This window comes from Capra hircus, chromosome 23 (genome assembly GCF_001704415.2).
Source record: "Capra hircus breed San Clemente chromosome 23, ASM170441v1, whole genome shotgun sequence".
NCBI classification, from domain to species: Eukaryota; Metazoa; Chordata; class Mammalia; order Artiodactyla; family Bovidae; genus Capra; species Capra hircus.
The window spans coordinates 18,134,021-18,154,779 of record NC_030830.1 but is presented as its reverse complement, the minus strand read 5'-3'; the positions used below and the strand labels follow the sequence as shown (position 1 = coordinate 18,154,779).

The 20,759-nt window shown below is 39.1% G+C and overlaps 3 protein-coding genes across 3 annotated transcripts in view; 2 read left to right on the top strand and 1 right to left on the bottom strand.

Annotated features, from left to right (window-relative positions):
- On the top strand, positions 43-13,070 carry LOC102185323 (histone H2B type 1). The gene is made up of 2 exons (XM_005696753.3): positions 43-462; positions 12,234-13,070. The coding sequence occupies exon 1, from the start codon at positions 73-75 to the stop codon at positions 451-453; it is 381 nt and encodes a 126-aa protein (XP_005696810.1). The 5' UTR covers positions 43-72; the 3' UTR covers positions 454-462; positions 12,234-13,070.
- On the top strand, positions 14,193-17,112 carry LOC102185617 (histone H1t). Its single transcript, XM_013974076.2, has one exon. It carries the CDS (start codon positions 15,489-15,491, stop codon positions 16,119-16,121), a length of 633 nt encoding a protein of 210 aa, XP_013829530.1. The 5' UTR covers positions 14,193-15,488; the 3' UTR covers positions 16,122-17,112.
- LOC102186446 overlaps positions 17,812-20,759 on the bottom strand; it is a 61,813-nt gene continuing 58,865 nt past the window's right edge. The window contains exon 4 of the mRNA XM_013974074.2: positions 17,812-18,372. Coding sequence (XP_013829528.2) covers positions 18,038-18,372 — 335 coding nt within the window. The 3' untranslated portion in view covers positions 17,812-18,037. The remainder of the gene's footprint in view (positions 18,373-20,759) is intronic.

The following is a 20,759-nucleotide window of genomic DNA, read 5'->3' as shown; positions in this document are numbered from 1 at the left end:
CATAAAGGCCCTATAAGTAGCAGAAATCCGCTTCCTATTTTCCATTTATCTTTCGTGTTTTCAGGTTTTAAAATGCCTGAGCCAGCCAAGTCCGCTCCTGCCCCGAAGAAAGGTTCCAAGAAGGCGGTGACCAAGGCCCAGAAGAAAGATGGGAAGAAGCGCAAGCGCAGCCGGAAGGAGAGCTACTCCGTGTATGTGTACAAGGTGCTGAAGCAGGTCCACCCGGACACCGGCATCTCGTCCAAGGCCATGGGCATCATGAATTCCTTCGTCAACGACATCTTCGAGCGTATTGCGGGCGAGGCATCGCGCCTTGCGCATTACAACAAGCGCTCGACCATCACATCCAGGGAGATCCAGACGGCCGTGCGCCTGCTGTTGCCTGGGGAGTTGGCCAAACATGCCGTGTCCGAGGGTACCAAGGCTGTCACCAAGTATACCAGTTCCAAGTAAACTTGCCAAGTAAGCGTCTTTACATCTAACCCCAAAGGCTCTTTTAAGAGCCACCCACGTGTACACAGAGAGAGCTGTAATCTATGCACGTTGGACTTTCATTAATGGGCCTAAGGACTGACGGAACTAGTATGCTAATCTGAATGAGAAATTACTTAAAAAAACATAAACTGAATAAGAGGCTTGTGTCTTGTAATATCTGTTTAAGAGTCTTGCAACTAGACAAATCTCCATCGCGGCTGAACTGTGGGCTAGTAACGGAAGGCAGGGAAACTAGGCGGGCGGAGGAGGAAAAGTGTCGCAATTGTATTTAGCATAGTGTGTAGCACACAAAATTCCCAAACCAGGGAGTCGCTGGGCGGGACGGGTTAAGGGAGGGGAAGAGCGCACCTAGGAGTAACGTTTCCATCCTCTGAAAAAGGTGAGTAGATTAAAGGCATAAAGTCTGTGCTACAAGGGAAACAAAGGATTTAACGATTTGGGGTAAGATGCAGTGTTATTTGATTACTTAATGTTATAACCCTGTGATCTTCAGTGTTCAGTTTTCTTTGACACCTGCGAAAAATATAGAGGCCTGTCTGGCGCTCGCTAGTCAGGGTTCCATTGGAACAGCTCCACAATCACCGGCTGCCTAACCTGGAACTTATGCTAAAAAATGATGTGCAGCCCCGGCCTAAATAAGGTAGAAGTGTAAATATAGGTCAATGGCATATGCTTTTCACATCAGCTCTTCAAACTGTTTCCAAGTCCCTTAACAGCTGTCATAGGATATTCCTATACCTCTAATGAGCCTGCCCCATGCTTGAGGATCCAAATCAGACGAACCTCTCCTCTGCCTAATGTGTTTACCCAAAATAGGTTCAAACAAGGGTTTGAAAATTAGGTTCAAACATAGGTTTAAAAAACCCAGGCTGCCTACAAGGTTTTTATTTCGTTCTCTTCCTGTTTTCCTCACATATAAATTCTGGTTTGTCTTTATTGGATGAAGTAATTCTTGCTTGATTTCTCTTCAGTACAGGAGCAGGCTGACTAATCATTAACACTTGACAGTTTATTTCTGAAGAGTCCACCGAGACATTGTTTACCTGAGTCTTACCTTAATCAATAGAAGTGTGACCTGAATATACAGTTTGTCTAGCCCTGGGCACTTTTGAGTTTTCTGTTTCTCTTCCCTCGGCTCATGCATGCTAAAATTTTTGCCCAATTTGCTTCTTGATTTGGTGTTTGGATACACATTAGTGGTTTTACGATTAGATCATTAAGTGATTTTTTGCAGTGGTAAAGAATTCAACCCTCCTGCCTGTGGAGATGCAACCATCCCTGGATCAAGAAAATCCCCTAGATCTTGTAGACCTTCTTGGAGTAGGAAATGGCAACCCACTCCAGTATTCTTGCCTGGAAAATTGACTGAACGACTGAGCCTGAGCAACTGATCGCCCACGCACAGTAAGAGATTTTGTTACTGTTGAGTCGCCAAGTTGTGTCCAACTCTTCTGTGACCTCATGGGCTGTAGACTGCCAGAGTCCTTTCTCCATGGGATTTCCAGGCAAGAATACTGGAGTGGGTTGCCATTTGCTTTTCCAAGGAATCTTCCGGACCCAGATATTGAACCTGAGGCTCCCACCAAGTCTCTTGCATTACAGGTGGACTCTTCACCCCTGAGTCACCTAATTGGTGGCAAAGGACAGGGTCGAATTTGGTTCATTACTTAATCTTTTGGGGGTTGCTTGAGGATTCTGATATTCTCTGGCAATTGAGAACACAGGATTGGGAAGCTGGTGTTTATCTTTCTAGCCTTTGATGGGATCAACTGTATTTGGTGTTTTGCGTCTATATACTGTGTGTTCTTTTAACTAAAAATCAGAGTTTCTTTCAAAATTGTTTCTGTGATTACTCAGTATGAGTCCAAATAATTGTTACTATCAGCAAAAGCAATATTCCTGCCTCAAAAATGATGTGAATATAAAATGGCCACCTAAAACTTTTTACCTTAATAAAATTGTAGACTTAACAGTAAACTGAGGGAAAAAAACAAGGAAATAGAATCTTCTTCATGGAATTGGCCTGTCTTGGTATCCCGAAGCCTAAAAAGTTTATGATTCAGTAATTAACAAAAAAAAAAAATTGTCTCTTCTTTAAGTAAAGTCAGGAGAGAGAAGAAATATGCCATTATAAATAGAGCTATTGAATCACATTAAAAAAAAGACATAGAGCACTTCCAATACCTGTATTAAAACAAACATTTAATAGTTTACAATCCTTAAAGAGTTCATTGTGAGGGATACAGCACTGGAAACTAGAACTTCCTACCAACCTTTGAAGGATATGAAAGACTTAACTCATATTCTCAGCGATGGTGTTCCTCAAGGCATCTCTAATCATAATCACATTTGTTTGTTTAACCGATTGATATACTTAAATCTCTGTGCTGTTTTTAAATTAAATCTTTAATTTTTGTTACATTTCACAATTAGCTCCTCTAAAAATTGTACAGTGATTGAGAATCTTAAAGCTTTATGAATACAAATAATTTTAAACAAATTATCTACTTCAGCAGGAAATTTTAAAAATTATAATGTAAACTCAAATTTTAAATAGCTTATATAAAGGCTAAATACATCAATTTAAAATAAGAGGAAAATCAAATTCTCCTGATTCTTTAAATGTGGCTACGTCTTAAGTGGTAACTCAGGCAAAAAAAGAGAAAGTTTCACGGAATTTAATTAGTAGTGATTGTTAACAAGTTATGAGATAAGAAACAGAACTACTCCACTATCTTCAAACAACTTAAATATTTTAATACATGGCATGTAATTCTATAGGAAAAAATCAAACATTTCTAATAAAACTTTTTGGATAAATTTACTGGCTTAAAAAATTTGCTTTAAAAATGGATCTGTGTCTTTTTATTTATTATTGTCATAATGTAAAAGTAATGTTACCATAATATTCTAGTTTACCCAAGCTTAGGGATTATTTTCTTTCAAAAAAAAAAAAAAAGAGCTAATTTAAATTTGCTAAGTTACTTCAACTTGGTTTAGTGATTAGATGAGTTAACATCTATTTATTTAAAATTCTACATTGTGTTAACTATGCATTGAACTAAATTATCACAAAATAGTGATAAATTGGATAGGTAATGTCACTTTTAAAATGCAATTAATTTTTATAAGATTACAAATCATATTGACTCTCTGTCAACTTAAATCGTGAATTCAAAGTTTATAGATACTACAAAATTTAGGTGGTATTAAATTGAGTAAATGAATGCCTAATCTTTGGATACCTGAGCAATTTCTAAATTGGAGAGTACAAAATACACATCACTAAAAACAATTAGAACTGTGCAAGCCTTTTATTTTTACACAGTTGAGAATGATCATAGATTAATAGGTTAGAGAGCATATAGATGCCTTCGGAGAATGGGAATAGGTATGCTTGTTTTTGCCACTTTAAATCTGTAAAGGGTGTAAGTAAAGGATACATGTGAGCCCAGAGAACAAGGAAGGTTTTGGACGGCCTCCCAGTTTCTTTATGCCTGTGAAGGAATACAGTTGCCTGCTTCCTAAAAGGGCTGTTGTTAATACAAACAGCTCTGACTCTACCAAGTACTATAGCTACAGAGAAACACAAATCTATACACAGACAATGGCTATGTTTCGTCTGTTCATTTAATGGGAAGTTGTTCATTAATGCGACATGTGTGTGTAAGTCAGTCAGTTGTGTCTGACTCCTTATGACCCCATGGCTCCTCTGTCCATGGAATTCCCTAGGCAAGAATACTGGAATGGGTTGCCATTCCCTTCTCCAGGGTATCATCCTTACCCAGGGATCAAACCTGGGTCTCCTGCATTGCAGGCATATTTTTACCATCTGAACCACTGGGGAAGCATGCATTAACATAGCAATTTCAATTTAATATGTGCTGTCTTATTTATGCTGATAAAGTAAATGCACTTTAGAGCTGCTGTTAAAACTTTGAATTTATAATTATATTTATCAACCATCCCCTCAATAAAAATTGACTATCCAAATCTCTCATACTGTTGGTAAAACTACCCACAGACTTTATAGTCATGTAACCAAAAATAACTCCAACAGCAAGCACAAACTAGTTCAGATTTTACAAAAATGTTGATTAGCTCAAAGACGTAACAAGTGATTGAATCTTGCCTTATCTCCAATTAGTATAACTTGAAAAACCATAAAGGTGGGACAGTGAACATTAACAAGTCAATTTCATGTTATTGTTTCAAAATATATGGATTTTTTTTTTTTACAACCTGGGAATATATGTAATCCTTTTAAATAATAAAAAATGAGATCATAGATAAAATATTCTTATTAGAACATATCAATCTATATCACTCACTAACTGCTAAGAGGATAATACAAATAATTTAAAGTATAATTACCTAAAAGATTTTAATTTTTACTATAAAAATAAAACTTTATTTTTACTATACTAAAATTTTATTTCTAACCATAATAATAATGATATAATCTACATCTGAGTAGTCTCAAACTCTTATCATTTGAAATTGTACTGAAAAATCCATGTGACTTGTCTTTTTCTTCACTTGTGACATGTTTCAATTATCAGATGTTTCCTGAAACTAATGTTAGCTACACTTATCATATATAAAATAAATGCAATCTACATGTCAAACAAAGACTTTAACAGACACACCTCTAACTGATATAAAATTAAAAGTTGTATTAAAAGAGACATTTTAAAAAATGTCAACTTTTAACAATGCTATGCTGCGCTTAGACATGTCTGACTCTTTGCACCCCCATGGACTATAGCTCACCAGGCTCCTCTGTTCTTGGCGATTCTCAAGGCAAGAATACTGGCGTGGGTTGCCATGACCTCCTCCAGGGGATTTTCCCAACCCAGGTATCCCGAGTAGCAGGCAGATTCTTTTTACCACCTGAGCCACCACGGAAAGTGAAAGTGAAAGTGAAGTTGCTCAGTCATGTCCGACTCTTTGTGACCCCATAGACTGTAGCCTACCAGGCTCCTCTGTCCATGGAATTTTCCAGGCAATAGTACTGGAATGGATTGCCATTTCCTTCTCCAGGGGATCTTCCCAACCCAGGGCTGGAACCCAGGTCTCCCACATTGTAGACAGAGGCTTTAGCGTCTGAGCCACCAGGGGAAGCCCTTAATAATGCTAAAGTGAAGTCACTCAGTCGTGCCCGACTCTTTGCGACCCCATGGGCAGTAGCCTGCACCAAGCTCCTCTGTCCATGAGATTTTCAAGGCAAGAGTACTGGAGTGGGTTGCCATTTCCTTCTTCAGGGAATCTTCCCAACCCAGGGATCGAACCCAGGTCTCCCACATTGTAGACAGACACTTTACCATCTGTGCCACCAGGGAAGTCATAATAATGCTAGGAAAGGCCATTTCCAGTATTTTAAACTATGAGTGTTTTTAAAGCTTCAGGACTAATGGATTATTTTTTTTCACATAGTGAACACATTTAGAATTCTACCACTTGGATATACACTCTCATTGAAAAGTGAATCTGGATACTTACTGAAAGATTTTCAGAATTTGGGAAGTAGGAAGTCTTCCTCTTAAGATTCTACAGATCCAGATGAGATCTAGAATAGATCGGTTTTTCCTTCTTCTTCCTTTTGTGTTACTCTTTGACCTTTTCTCCATTATCTCTTTTTCCAATGATTAGATTTCAGATTTATTCTTCCCAAGTATTAGAAGACTCTCTGTGTTTGGCTTTCCGAGGTGGTGCAGTGCCTGCCAATGTGGGAGTCACATGAGACATGGGTTTGAGTCATGAATTGGGAAGATCTCTTGAAGGAGGAAATGGTAACTCAAGTATTCCTGCCTGGAAAATTCCATGGACAGAGGAGCCTGGCCAGCTACAGTACACAGGATCATTACTGAGAGAATGAGGACTCACGAGTATTTAAAAATAATTAAAAATCCTTGGAATGTAGTCCTCTGTACCTTGACTAAAAGTTCTTGAACAAAAGACTGTGTACTTCATAATTTATTTCTGAGTATGGCTCAAGTAGTCAAAACTGCAATTAGAAAAAATGACACTTATTTAACTTAATTCCATGAAGATGATCTTTGAGAACTGTTCTATTTTCAGTTCAGTCGCTCAGTTGTGTCCAATTCTCTGTGACCCCATGGACTGCAGCACACCAGGCCTCCCTGTCCATTACCAACTCCCGGAGCTTACTCAAACTGATGTCCATTGAGTCAGTGATGCCAACCAACCATCTCATCCTCGTCATCCCCTTCTCCTCCTGCCTTCAATCTTTCCCAGCATCAGGGTCTTTTCAAATGAGTCAGTTCTTTGCATCAGGTGGCCAAAGTACTGGAGTTTCAGCTTCAGCATCAGTCCTTCCAGTGAATATTCAGGACTGCTTCCCTTTAGAATGGACTGGCTGGATCTCCTTGCAGAGTCCAAGGGACTCTCAAGAGTCTTCAACACCACGGTTCAAAAGCATCAGTTCTTCGGTGCTCAGCTTTCTTTATAGTCCAACTCTTACATCCATACATGACTACCGGAAAAACCATAGCTTTGACCAGATGGACCTTTGTTGGCAAAGTAATATCTCTGCTTTTTAATATGCTGTCTAGGTTGGTCATAACTTTTCTTCCAAGGAGCAAATGTCTTTCAGTTTCATGGCTGCAGTCACCATCTGCGGTGATTTTGGAGCTCAAAAAATAAAGTCTGTCACTGTTTCCATTGTTTCCCCATCTATTTGCCATTAAGTGATGGGAGTGGATGCCACGATCTTAGTTTTCTGAATGCTGAGTTTTAAGCCTACTTTTTCGCTCTTGTCTTTCACTTTCATCAAGAGGCTCTTTAGTTCGTCTTCACTTTCTACCGTAAGGGTAGTATCATCTGCATATCTGAGGTTACTGATATTTCTCCCAGCAATCTTGATTCCAGCTTCTGCTTCTTCCAGCCCAGCGTTTCTCATGATGTACTCTGCATAGAAGTTAAATAAGCAGGGTGACAATATACAGCCTTGATGTACACCTTTTCCTATTTGGAACAAGTCTGTTGTTCCATGTCCAGTTCTAACTGTTGCTTCTTGAACTGCATACAGATTTCTCAAGAGGCAGGTTAAGTGGTTTGGTATTTCCATCTCTCAGAATTTTCCACAGTTTATTGTGATCCACACAGTCAAAGGCTTTGGCATAGTCAATAAAGCAGAAGTAGATGTTTTTCTGGAACTCTCTTGCTTTTTTGATGATCCAGCAGTGTTGGCAATTTGATCTCTGGTTCCTCTGCCTTTTCTAAATCCAACTTGAACATCTGGAAGTTCATGGTTGACATACTGTTGAAGCCTGCCTTCAGAATTTTGAGCATTACTTTGCTAGCGTGTGGGATGAGTGCAATTGTGCAGTAGTTTGAGCATTCTTTGGTATTGCCTTTCTTTGGGATTGGAATGAAAACTGACCTTTCCCAGTCCTGTGGCCTCTGCTGAGTTTTCCAAATTTGCTGGCATATTGAATGCAGTACTTTCACAGCATCATCTTTTAGGATTTGAAATAGCTCAACTGGAATTCCATTACCTCCACTAGCTTTGTTTGAAATAGCTCAACTGGAATTCTATCACCTCCACTAGCTTTGTTCAAAGAGATCTCTAGTCTTTCCCATTCTATTGTTTATCTGTATTTCTATTTCTTCTATTTAAGACGTATCAATTAAGTACTTGAAGATAAAAGAGATTTCAAATATTTTTTTATTATATATGTGATTGCCCTCATGAACTTTTTGTTCTCCTTCTTTGTTTAGTATGCAGATAACAAAATGTTCCAAAGAGGAGACTAAAACCCACTACAGCTTTATAAGAGTCTTGATCAAAGTGGGGAAGTTGAGAGACTTTGATGCTGGAAATGGTGAAGATATAGCCTAAATGAAAATGAAAATACTGATTGAGAGTTGGTGGAATATATTACACAGAGGCAGCCTGTCACATTATGCTTCACAGCCAATCATGAGAATTTATAGAGAATTATCATCATTATTATTTTTAAATCCTCTTTGGTCTATGTAAGAACAGATTGTCCACAGTGAACTCTTTCCTACTGAAAATAATGTACAAACATGATATCCTGTTCATGGACAGTCTACAGGCATTTTCTCCCTTCTTTATATTATATAGACATCTTTTTTGACCTTTTCGGATGAAACAATCTATTGCTTGACATACCTTATACACAAGTAAACAGTGTGCTAATAATTAGGTGAACAACTTTGAGTTACTGTTTGACAGACCTACTCTTCTGAGCCTGTGGTGTGATAATAATTACCTACTTATGAAGATGGGCTGAGGATTAAATGAAATGACAAATATAAAATATTTGTCCTAGAAATGATACGATGCCAGTAAACTGACGGCACAGCATTGCTCCCTGATGACTAAAGTGTAGCCCCTGGAGACAGAACCTCCAAATTTAACTCCCAGCTTGCCAATTATTAGCTGTGAGACTGATGCAAGCCATTAATCTCTCTGTGCTTCTTCTCTGTCTTGAGGATGATAGTAATAGCACGTATCTTCTAGATGTTTGTGACGATCAAAGACCTTTAATGGAAAAAAAAAAAGATCTTTAATGCATAGAACACACTTTGAAGAGTGCCTGGCCCATAGTAGGTACTCACTTTTTGTGTGATGTTTGACAAGTTTCACTTATATCCTTCTTTACATCCTAAAGGGAACTAAGGCAGCTTATGATTGAAGACCTTGATAGGAATTTCAAAAGCAATATGAAAAGATTGCCAGTGGCTTCCAGTGAATTTACATTGGCCCAACAAGTCAAATGAACATGCATTTTCTTTCTCCATTTATACTTGATTAGGTCCCTAAGCGTATACCTAAGGACATAAAGAATGATAGCTATAATTTGTCTTGAAACTTCCAGATTTGTAAAGATGTATAAATTCACTACTTTGCAGTCCAACAGACCTAAATTCAAAAGCATTAAAAATGAGTAGGCTTTTCCAAACTTTCACCTTGTGCAATCCTGGATGACTAAGCATGAAAATAAATTGGGCCAAATATACAGTTGCCTGTGAAACTGTCAGCAAATCTAGACTCTGATTAAACTTTTTGGACTCTGAAAATTAGCTTGACGTATCCTCAAGTACTATGTTTATTGTAAATTAGGAAAAAGAAAGTAAATTTGGAGAATCAGCGACTTTCTTATTGTCTCACATCAGTTCTGAGAGAGGAAAATGAGACTTTGATTTGCTTATTTAAAGACTCACATAACCTTATCATCTAATAAGCAATTTGTATTATAATTAATAGAAAGAGCTAGTTTTGTCTTTCTATGGGTATTCATGGTGTTAGATGTCCCAGCTGCAGGCTCAGAGGGATGAAGGAACAAAAATGCCAAGGCTTGTCTCATTCTGTGAGGAAACTGACATAGATAGAGGAGGAGATACTGGGGTAAAACCTTGATCTTATCACTTTCAGCCCAAGTTCTCAAACAGTAAAAGAATTGGCTTCAAAAGCAATAAAGATAAAACCTTATTCCCATTTTCTTTTTTCTCTCTACTCCTCTTCTTCTTTGTTTTTCTTTATTTTCTTTTCACTTTTTTTCCTAATATAATTGACCTTATCTATGTTGTAGGACAAGATATAAAAATATCAACGATTTAAATGTGCCCTTTTCATTGCTGGATTTGCATGAACAATTCAGATGATAGATGTTACTCACTAGATTTTTAAACACATGCATTTTGGCTTTAGTGCACTGAAATACATATATTTTTTAAAAATTGAAAGAAATAAATACAATTACATATTTAAGAATTCTATAGAGATGATGCAAGTTCTGAGATCTTGAAAGGAAGAATGCCTGCTAGCTTCCAAGGTGGGTCAAGGATACCAGCAAGCATCAGGGTGAAAGTCTTTTGGAGGTTCTGAAAGTGCTCAGCATGCTTGACTCTAAGCATCTGAGACTGAGCCTGACTCCATCAATTCTAGACATAAATAGTGTGAGTGGATTGGATTTTTTTTTCCTACATATATATTTTTAAAGATATTTTTAGATCAGTTTTGGTTTACAACAAAATTGAGAGGGAGGTACAGAGATTTCTAAAATATCCCTTACCTCCCCCACCACACACACACACAAACACGTGTAGCCTTTTCCATTATCAACATCACTCATCAGAATGGTATATATATATTTTTTTAGCCGACCAAGGATGAACTTAAATTGACACAACAGCATGATCACCCACAGTCTGTAGTTGACCTTAGGATTCATTCTTGATGTTGTACATTCTATGGGTTTGGTCAAATGTCTAATGACTTACATTTACTGACATGAAACACAATTTGATGGGCTCTTCCCCCTGCCCTCTGTCTCATGTTCTACACTGCAGTCAGAGTTGCACATGCTTTGCTTTTCTTGGTTTTTAGCCTCCCACATATGCTAGAACTCCATCTTTGTTATTTCTACCACAGAAGGAATGTAGACAGAGTTGCAGGATGGTCTAAGGAAGGGTTTCTTCCCTTTCTCCTTTGGCCCTATGGACCATCCTCTGGTTCTTCTTTGTTTAAAGGCCAAGGAGCCATCTTCAGTGATGATCTCTTGGAAAAAGACAAAGTCACTGTGCTCTTGGAGCTTACATCTCAGCCAGGGAAGATAGGCAACAAGCAATAGTTACAATAAGTAATTATATAGAATATGAGAAAGGAATTAGTGCTATGGAAAGGGAAAATATAAAACAGGGGAATCAAGAGGATCGGTAGATATAATTTGCACATTAGCACTCATTAAAATGTTCAATATAACAAGAGTAGCTAATACTAGTGTAGCACTTAGTATGAGCCAGCTACTAGTCTTAAGTGCTTTCCTCTGTTAACTCAGTTTATTCTCAAACAGTAAAATGTTAGTTGCAAAGTGCTTACCCAGCTCTTGGAGGAAGACCCAGGAATGAGAAAAAGAAGAGAAACCAAAGCCCTATACATTCTACTTTTGAAGTGTCTTGAGTACTTGTCTCTTCTTCTAGCACCCAAAGAGGAGTTGGAAAATACACTTTGTAACAACCCAAGAAAGAGACTAAGCATTTGGGTATATTTCCATTAGATGTGTGATTTGGCTTATTTAAAAGTGGGGAATGACTGCATCTGCCAGCAGCCCAGAGGGATGAGCATCTGAGAGAAGGTAGGCTTCTGGGAACTGTTAAAACTGCTTAATGTGGGAATAACAAGCTGGAACTCATCAACATGTCGTCATGCAAGCGCCTTCCTCATTGCTCACAAGCGGTTCCACAAGGCTTCCCACAAAGCACCTCACCCTAGAAAATCCCCATCACCTGGCCTTTGTCACTATGTCTCCTTTGTGAAAGCCCTAATACTCTTTCCTCACCTGATAAATGACTACCCGCTCTTCAAGACTTAACTCAAACCTGACTTGCTGGACACTAACTAGTTCATGCTCATCTTTTATTTACGAGTGCACACTGACTCAAGCACTGGAGGGTTTGGGTTTACTGTAGAGGGTGGCACACCATCCGACAGCTGTCCCACCTGGGAAACTCAATCTCTCCGAGCCTTAATTTCCTCAACTATAAACCACGGAGTACCATTATAGGTACCTCAGAAGCTTGTGCAAGAATAAATGCATTGGTACCTATAAAGTGGTTAGAGCACTGCCCAGCACAGAACAAACATCCAAAGAACATTAGCCATTGTGATTATTGTTGTTCTGAGTCAGTATCAGATATTTGATGAATTATAGAAGTGAATTAATCAATCAATCTCTTTTTTACAGGAGGAGCAAATGGGCTTTAGAAAAGTATTTTCCCACTGCTGGTCACCGCTGAACTTTATTATATCTCAAAAATAAGTCAATGAAAATGACTGATACCAGAAGCAGATAAAAAATATTTTCAACCATCATGGAAAAATCAATGAGAACCTGGCTAAAGCATTTATTTTGAGTATAAAAATATTAAATGGTCATTTGAGAAATTTGCAAGAAGAAAAATACATAACAGAAAATTAAAACAAATATTAGTATCTCTTTTCTATATGTATATAAGACCTATGAATATATGAATATGAACATATATGAGATTCACCTATAAAAATGTATGTCATTTAAAAACAAAATTTAAGTATCATGCTATATATGTACACATATTGAGTTTTCTAAGTAATATGCCTAGAAACATTATTTAATGGGTATATTATTACTGATACAAGTAGTCCTCTGTTACTGGCTACTTAGATTGAGTTCCATTTTTATGCATTATAAGTCATATAGGTCACACTTCTTTGTATGTAAATCTTTGTTTAAATATTTATTTCCTTAGAATAGACTTCTAGAAGTAGAATACTAAATCCCAAGGTAAAATCATTTTTTAATATTCTTAATGTATACATTGTCAAATTGCCTTTCAGGACTATGCCAGTTTATAATCCCAGTATAATTTAAAAATTCTTGTTTTCATAGCTGTCATTTTTACTGAGAATACTTTTAAAGCATTGTTAAACAGACAGATTAAAAAAAATTGAACTGTAATTTCCTTTATTATGAGTGGAGGTAGTATTTTTCCCCATACTTTTATTTGCCATGAACCCATAAAAAATAAACTGCTGTAAAATAGTGGTCGTAACTGCAATCATTCCATGGGAAAGCACCATGTAAAGAATAAGTAGGTAGGATCTTAGGTTAAGATCAAGAAACAACTATTTATCAGGTGCCTCCTCTGCCCAGGACAGTGCTGCAATAATGAACCATGTGTGGCCCTGTGTAACTAAAACTACTCTTACCTACATTGTCTCATACAAGCCTCCTAACCAGTACATGAGAAAAGTGTCGCTATGGATTGACTTATGCACTGCCCCTCTCCAAATTCATTTGCTGAGACCCTAACCCCCTTTGTAACTATATTTGGAGACAGAGCTTTTAGGAGGTAATTTAGGTTAAAGAGGTCATAAAGATGGGTCCCTAATCCAATAGGATTCCAGGTCTCACAAGAAGAGAAAGAGGGAGCCATCATGCTTCTGGTGCGCATGCACTAAAGAAAGACTATATAAGGACACAGCAAGAAGGCAGCCCTCTATAGGACAGGAAAAGAGGCGTCATCGGAACCTGACCATGCTGGCACCCTGGCCTTTTCTAGCCTCCAAAGTTGTGAAGAAATAAATTTCTATTGTTTAAGCCACCAGTCTATTTTGTTTGAGAAGACTAAGAGTGAGATGGGAGAAGCAGAGCCTTTTGAAGATAAACTTCTTGAAATAAAGTCTCAGCTTTCCTGCTCACTAGCTCTAAGACTAGTGACTAGCAAGTTATGTGAGTTTTCTGTGACTGAGGTTCCTCATATATAAAATAAATTCCTACCTTTTTTTTATTTTTTCAAGGAAAAATACTTGGGACAACGATTCTCACATATATACTGTATATATGTGTGAGCTTATTTTTATTTTAGATTTATAATGCAAAATATGAGTCTTTTTTCTATGAATATTAAATTATGGAATCTAAGAATTTTTTTAAATTCCATTCTTTGTTATTTTTACAGCAATGATATATTCTGTCCATTCCATAATCCAACCCTAAATCACTGACATTTAATGGCACAACCTCTAAGGGATCACCAAAGTTCAGGGAAACCAAATACACGTTAAAAGAGTCCTCAGTAAAATGTAATCTAAGGAGGAAAAATTTTCAAAGGGTCAGAATGTATTAGTAGGCTGTGAAATCGATCTCATGATTTACAACCAGCATTTTTTTAAATAAAATAAACTAGATTAAAATATATCAGAGCGCCCTTAAGGTAGCATTGTTTTCAGAGTTTTTGTTTCAGATGTTTGTCTGTAGGTGCACATGTGGGCACATGGATGTGAAGCAAAGAGAGTGAAAGAGATTTTTCTATTTTAAAAAATAGAAAAAAATTTTTCTATTTTCTATTTCTTGCAATTAGAAGTTTGCAAGTCTCATCATCTGATTTCCTCTGAAGTATTTCAGAAGAAGAAGTATTACATTATCGTAATCATTCTTTCCCCACAGCTCTGTAGACACACCTGCCAGGCCAGTCCTTTTAGAGATCTGGGTCTGTGGTTTCCAATGAACTCTTCATATCAGGGTTCCTGCCTCACATTTTATATTAAGAGGAGGGATTGGATCTGTTTCGTTGAGGGTTTTTTTTTTGTTTGTTTGTTTTGTTTTGTTTTTACAGTGAAGTGTCAAGGAGATGGGGGTGGGCATAGGGGGTAAGGTTTCAACTATCGAAACCAGAAACAAAACTCAGTTTAGGACACTTGCCACAAGAGAACCTGATTTTGGCCAAGCAGATATCATGTGTGAGATCTGTATTATTTACTTCATGCTTGAGGGTCTGCTATCAAGCTGTAGAAACTGAGAAGTTGTTTTAGTCACAAACAATCCACATGCCGGTAGATCATGATTTATTAGATTGTGTTTGCCCATATAAGGTGGAACCCTGAAGTTTTTTCAACAATTCTAAAAGCATCTTTCAAGTCTGCAGTGAGACTTCTAAGATATGTGTTACTTCCTTCATGTACATAAGTAATTTTCAACTAGAATAAAGGTGTGAGTAATTTATTTTTTCCACCAACTGGAAGCCAACCATTTGGAAGACCACTCAGGAAATATGAGATAAGTCTTTCCTTTAAAGTTACTTTTATATTTACAAGGAAAAGAGGAGGTTTTGTTCTTCTCTTTCAATTTTGGTGACAATTGAGAGCTTTATTGAATAGCTTTGGCATGCAGAGTGATTTTTCATTAAAAATTGAAAAGGCATCTGAAATCTGTATCTCTATGGATTATTCGACAGTAGAACCTGGGCAATTCCGTGCAAGAGATTTTTGAGGTATTCAATTTTTGGAAGTGAAACAAACACAAATGCTCCTCCTCCAAGGGGCGGGGGCGGTGCCTGAGCGATGAACCAATCACAGCGCGTCCTGCCCTATATAAAGCCCTGATGGCCTCCTCCCCGCCCCCAACCCGCGACACTTTAGCGTAGTTGCTGAATGATATGTTCTGTTTTTCTTTGCTGTTATGTCTGAGACGGCGCCTGCCGCTCCAGCCGACCAGGTTCTGGCTTCTATGGACAAACCTCAAGCGAGAAAGCGGGTAAAGAAGCCAGTTGGCTTGACGGGTGTGAATCGGAAAACAGCAAGCGCATCAGTGTCCAAGTTGATTACTGAGGCACTCTCGGTCTCCCAGGAGAGAGCTGGCATGTCCTTGGCTGCGCTGAAAAAAGCGCTATCAGCTGCAGGTTACGACGTGGAGAGAAACAATAGTCGCATCAAGCTGGGTCTCAAAGGCTTGGTGAGCAAGGGAATCCTGGTACAGACTAGGGGTACCGGTGCGTCCGGCTCTTTCAAGCTCAGCAAGAAGGCTGCTCCTGAACTTAGTAAGGGAAAAGTCAAAAAACCTTCTGCGAAGAGTAGGAAGCTGGTCTTATCCAGAGATTCAAAGTCTCCGAAGAATGGTAAAGCTAACAAAAGAGCAAAGAAGCCGAGGACCACGGCGGTTCAGATAGCTGCTAGGAACGGGGGGAAAACCAAAAGAACCAAATGCAAACAACGGAAGAGTGCAGCGCAGGCCAGGGCAGGAAACCCCAAAACTGGGAAGCCTAAGCTGACCCAACAGGAAACTAATACTAGGAAAGCAACAACCAAGAAGTAATACTTCTTCACCAGTTTTCACAGAACCCAAAGGCTCTTTTCAGAGCCACCCAAGTGATTTTAGGAGGGTGTAACATCGTTTCCAGAAGTCTCTGAAGACTATTGGTTCTAAGTATTTGATAAATGAACGTGTGATGTGGTGAAATTTATCTTGTTGGACATACAGTACAGATACTTTAGCGTGGGTAGTGTCCAATTCCAGAGAATTGTCCATCCTAACAAAATCAGGGCACATTCCTGAAGTTCTTAAATGCTCTTAGAATACTGGAAGGGGCAGCCATTCTCTTCTCTAGGAGCATCTTCCCGATCCAGGGATCAAACCCAGGTATCTTGTATTAGCAGGCATATTCTTTACCATCTGCACCACTAGAGAATCCCTCTTCGAGAGCTACTACGTTTAAAGTTTAGGCCGTTTCTGAGTGGAGATCTGTCCCATGCCTCAATTATGTTTTACCATGTTTTGTTTCGTTTCTTCACCTAATTCTACTCCAGTATGTACTTTTATGTATCATTCTGTACAAAGGTTCTGAACTCCGTATCCATGGACTTAACAGGAGTTAATGTAGGGAAACCAAGGTCTCAATTTGGGTTAGTGGGAAGTTTTTTTTTTTACTTATTTAAACATCTTTCCACTGTGATTTTTTGTAAATCAGACGTTTTCGTTTTACAATTTGCAAGAATATTGAAAATTTTGTCTTCGTTACTATGAAAGCAGATTATTTTCTATAGGTTAAGCACATGTATTAAAATTTGATTTTGTAATATAGTCAATATAATTGTGGTTGTCAGTGAAGAGAGTGAGTCTTGTTCATATTGCCCTACACAGGCTGAAAAATGTTAAACGATGTATAGAAATGTTGGAGGCTGAATGTAACCTTTATGCTTGTATTAGGAAAAGCATCTTTTTCACTTTGAACAGTTTAGTTTGTTTTTACTTAATTTGTAATTTATCCTTATTTAAAGTTCCTCGTAAATAACACATTTATACTGTTCATCTTGTTTTGGGCCTTGGTATTTGGGGCGACTTCGAACAAAGTCAATTTAAAACTATGTAATTTTAGCAGTTTCGCACACAGCCATGTTCTACAGATGATTCACTAGGACATATACTGTCTGAATTCATTTGTATAATCGGACCTCTGAAGAAAAATTATTTCCTGTATGGAAAGTAACTAAACACAATAGTTTCGATTTGTATTCAATCAGCCACAGCTCAGAACTTTGGGTAAAGTGGCCACTGTTTTACGGAGTTGGGATAGTGAAGGAAAATTCTTCACTTGCCAAAAAAGGCAGTTGAGCCCATTTTCTGTACCCGAGACAAAGCAGGCTGGCTTCATCCCACCCAGCAGTGGGCCGGCTGCCAAGCACCACACAAACCTGTACGGAACCGGTTAGACCACTCTGTGCCTTTGTTCCAGCGCCCTTCAGAGCCGGGCATAAATCGGATTGTTCCAGATACCCTTATGAAGCGCTAAGCCTTAGCTAACAGGAAACCAGCTTTGTAACTCAGCGGATTTTTTTTCCACCACAGTGATAATCGGCCAATGAAAGCTTGTCCGCAAAGAGCCCTCATTTACATAGCTATGTGTTGTGTGGGCGATAATGCGAAACTTTGTGCCATTAAAACCGTTAGCCAACCAGTTTGAAGGCTGGATATCGAAATGCACAAAACTTAAGGGCAAGTATTTTTATTGCTGTTTGTTTTACCGCGCCTAAAATCCTATTTCAATTATGAATAAGTCATACTTCCCAACCCCTAGAAGTATGATATGAAACTGCATTAAGCCAACTCCCTTTCACACTTAAAACACTTCCTTACTCACATCTCAGTAACGTCCAACAGCTCTTTAGCGAACATTTGGGCGGCCCTGAAAAGGGCCTTTTAGTTTTTCTGAACGTTCCAAGTAGATGCTTTGCTCAACCACCAAAACCGTAAAGGGTACGGCCCTGACGTTTGAGCGCGTAGACCACGTCCATAGCGGTAACAGTCTTGCGCTTGGCGTGCTCTGTGTAGGTGACCGCGTCCCGGATCACGTTTTCCAGAAACACTTTCAGCACCCCACGAGTCTCTTCATAGATAAGACCGGAGATACGTTTGACGCCTCCACGACGAGCCAGACGTCGGATAGCTGGCTTAGTAATACCCTGGATATTGTCCCGCAAGACTTTCCGATGGCGCTTAGCGCCCCCCTTACCAAGGCCTTTACCGCCCTTCCCACGACCAGACATGACTGCTGTCGCAATAACTGCGGCTTTGACACTGCCCTTTAAATAGCATTCTAGCGGACCTGATCGAAAACAACATGCTCAGGCGGCTTTTCCAAATTAGGTCATCAGGGGGTGGGGCAAGGAGGGGGTTATTAACATTTCAGTGTTTTCATTGGTCAGGAAACCTCGGTCTTCAGTGAGCTCCTGGCAGGGGAGGTGGCCTTCAATCGAATGAAACCTTTAGTTTCTCTTTTGTCTTGCACTTTTTTCCTGTGCCTATTTGCAGGTTGAGTGTTTTCTTATCAGCTCAAGGACATGGAGCAAAGAGCTCCACTTCAAATTTCTTTTTCATAACGTTTTGTTGCTGTTGTTCATTCACTCAGTCGTATCCGACTCTGCGACCTTCACCATCTCCCTGAACTTGCTGGAATTCATGTCCATTGAATATGTGATCCCATCCAGCCATCTCGTCCTCCCCTTCTGCCTTCAATCATAGCTCGGTAACTAACAAATTAGGGCTTCCCAGGTGGCTCGGTGCTAAAGAATCCGTCTGCCATTGCAGGAGACGCGGGTTCCATCCCTGAATGGAGAAGATCCCCTGGAGGAGCAAATGGCAACGCACTCCAGCATTCTTGCCTGGGAAATCCCATGGACATAGGAACCTAGCAGGCTACAGTCCATGAGGTCGCAGAGTCGGACACGACTGAGCATGAGCAAGCAAAACTAATAAATTAGATAATGGTCCCTTGGGGAACGTGAAAGTAATATGTAAAAGGAACATAGAATTATAGGTGACGGGACTTTCCCTTTCAATTCTTTTAATGTTTCAATTTTAAAGGCCGCATTTTAATAAGACAAACTATAAGCCTGGCCATGAAGAGGCTCTGGTACTAAAACGCCTGTGTATGAAAAGACTAAGAAAATAGAAAAACAATTGCAAATTTCTCCATTCAAATATGTACTGCGTAACTCCTTTTTCAGCAAATACATGTGAGAGAAGGAACTTAAAGGTAAGCTTCAGTAATAGTTGCCCATGGACCCTCTTCCTGGCCTTCTGCACCTGTCTAATTGGGCTTCAATTCTTAAAAGTTCCTTTCTCTTTTCCATTAATCCTTTCTCAATCTTCTTCAATTTTAGAGACAAGAACACACGTTCTGTAGCTGCTGCTACTGCTAAGTCGCTTCAGTCGTGTCCGACTCTGTGCGACCCCATTGACGGCAGCCTACCAGGCTCCGCTGTCCTTGGGATTCTCCAGGCAAGAACACTGGAGTGGGTTGCCATTTCCTTCTCCAATGCATGAAAGTGAAAAGTGAAGTGAAGTCGCTCAGTCATGTTTGACTCTTAGCGACCCCCTGGACTGCAGCCTACCAGGCTCCTCCGTCCTTGGGATTTTCCAGGCAAGACTACTGGAGTGGGGTGCCTTCTCCCGATGTTTTGTAGAGTTGGGGATTAATAGGAGGATGGGGCTAATACTTGATTAAGGTCATTTCTAAGCCTACTGGGCCCTCACCTGGGAGGCTTTTGATTAGATTACAGAGGGTTATGGACAGGCTAGTCCCTGGGTGTTTTTTTGTTTTTAAGCAAAATAGAACAGAATTGGATCTGAGTATGGTTTGAGAAGGACTTCTCAATCAAAAAGTTTCTCTTTAGTTTCCAGTTGCAGCTTTTGAAAATTTTCGTAGTAAGAGTCACTCTATTTAAATTGAAAAAGACTTCTCTCCCCCATCCCCACCCCAATCCTGGTTAATAGATAAATGTCTATTGGTGAGACTTAGCATGAGAATATGGCCTTACACTATAACATCAGACTTAGGCAAAAAGGGAGAAGAGACCCAGTAATGGAGAGGAAAGACTCAGGAGAGGGCAGGAAAGCTCTGCATGGTACAGGGTTTATATCACTTCTAAAATAATTAGATGAGGTTGCATTTTTCTGCCCCAAATCGAGAGTTTTTGGACTCCTGCCTTTCAACACCTTCTCCCACTATGAACCTGCACCTTATAAAGGAGACTTAGCTAGGAAGAAATGTCAAACATTACAGAGGAAAAGTATGAGGTCAGAGTTCATATGTAAACATAAAATCTGCACATGCTTTTTAATTCATGAAGGTACAATATAGTTCCTTTTTTCTTATTTTCTTTTCCTAATTTCTTCTTTTCTAAACTTTTCTCAATGAACATTGACTCAAAAAGCCATGACTGTCAGAACAGAAATATTTATGTTGTAGCCACGCGTTCCAGAAAACAAACTCACTCAGAAGGACAATGCAGATAGTGAAGTGCAGTTTGTTACACCAGCGGGCCCAAGGCAGAGTCTCCCCTTAGCCAAGGACCCCAACCAGCATTTGTGAAAATCTTTTATACCCCACGTGTATGTGTCTGAACCCACCACTCCAAATTCCTTGAGACTTACGTAAACCAAGGAAAATACAAT

Excerpts from the sequence above, each read along its gene's own strand:
- LOC102185323 (XM_005696753.3), top strand. The coding sequence starts at position 73 with ATGCCTGAGCCAGCCAAGTCCGCTCCTGCCCCGAAGAAAGGTTCCAAG.
- LOC102185617 (XM_013974076.2), top strand. The coding sequence starts at position 15,489 with ATGTCTGAGACGGCGCCTGCCGCTCCAGCCGACCAGGTTCTGGCTTCT.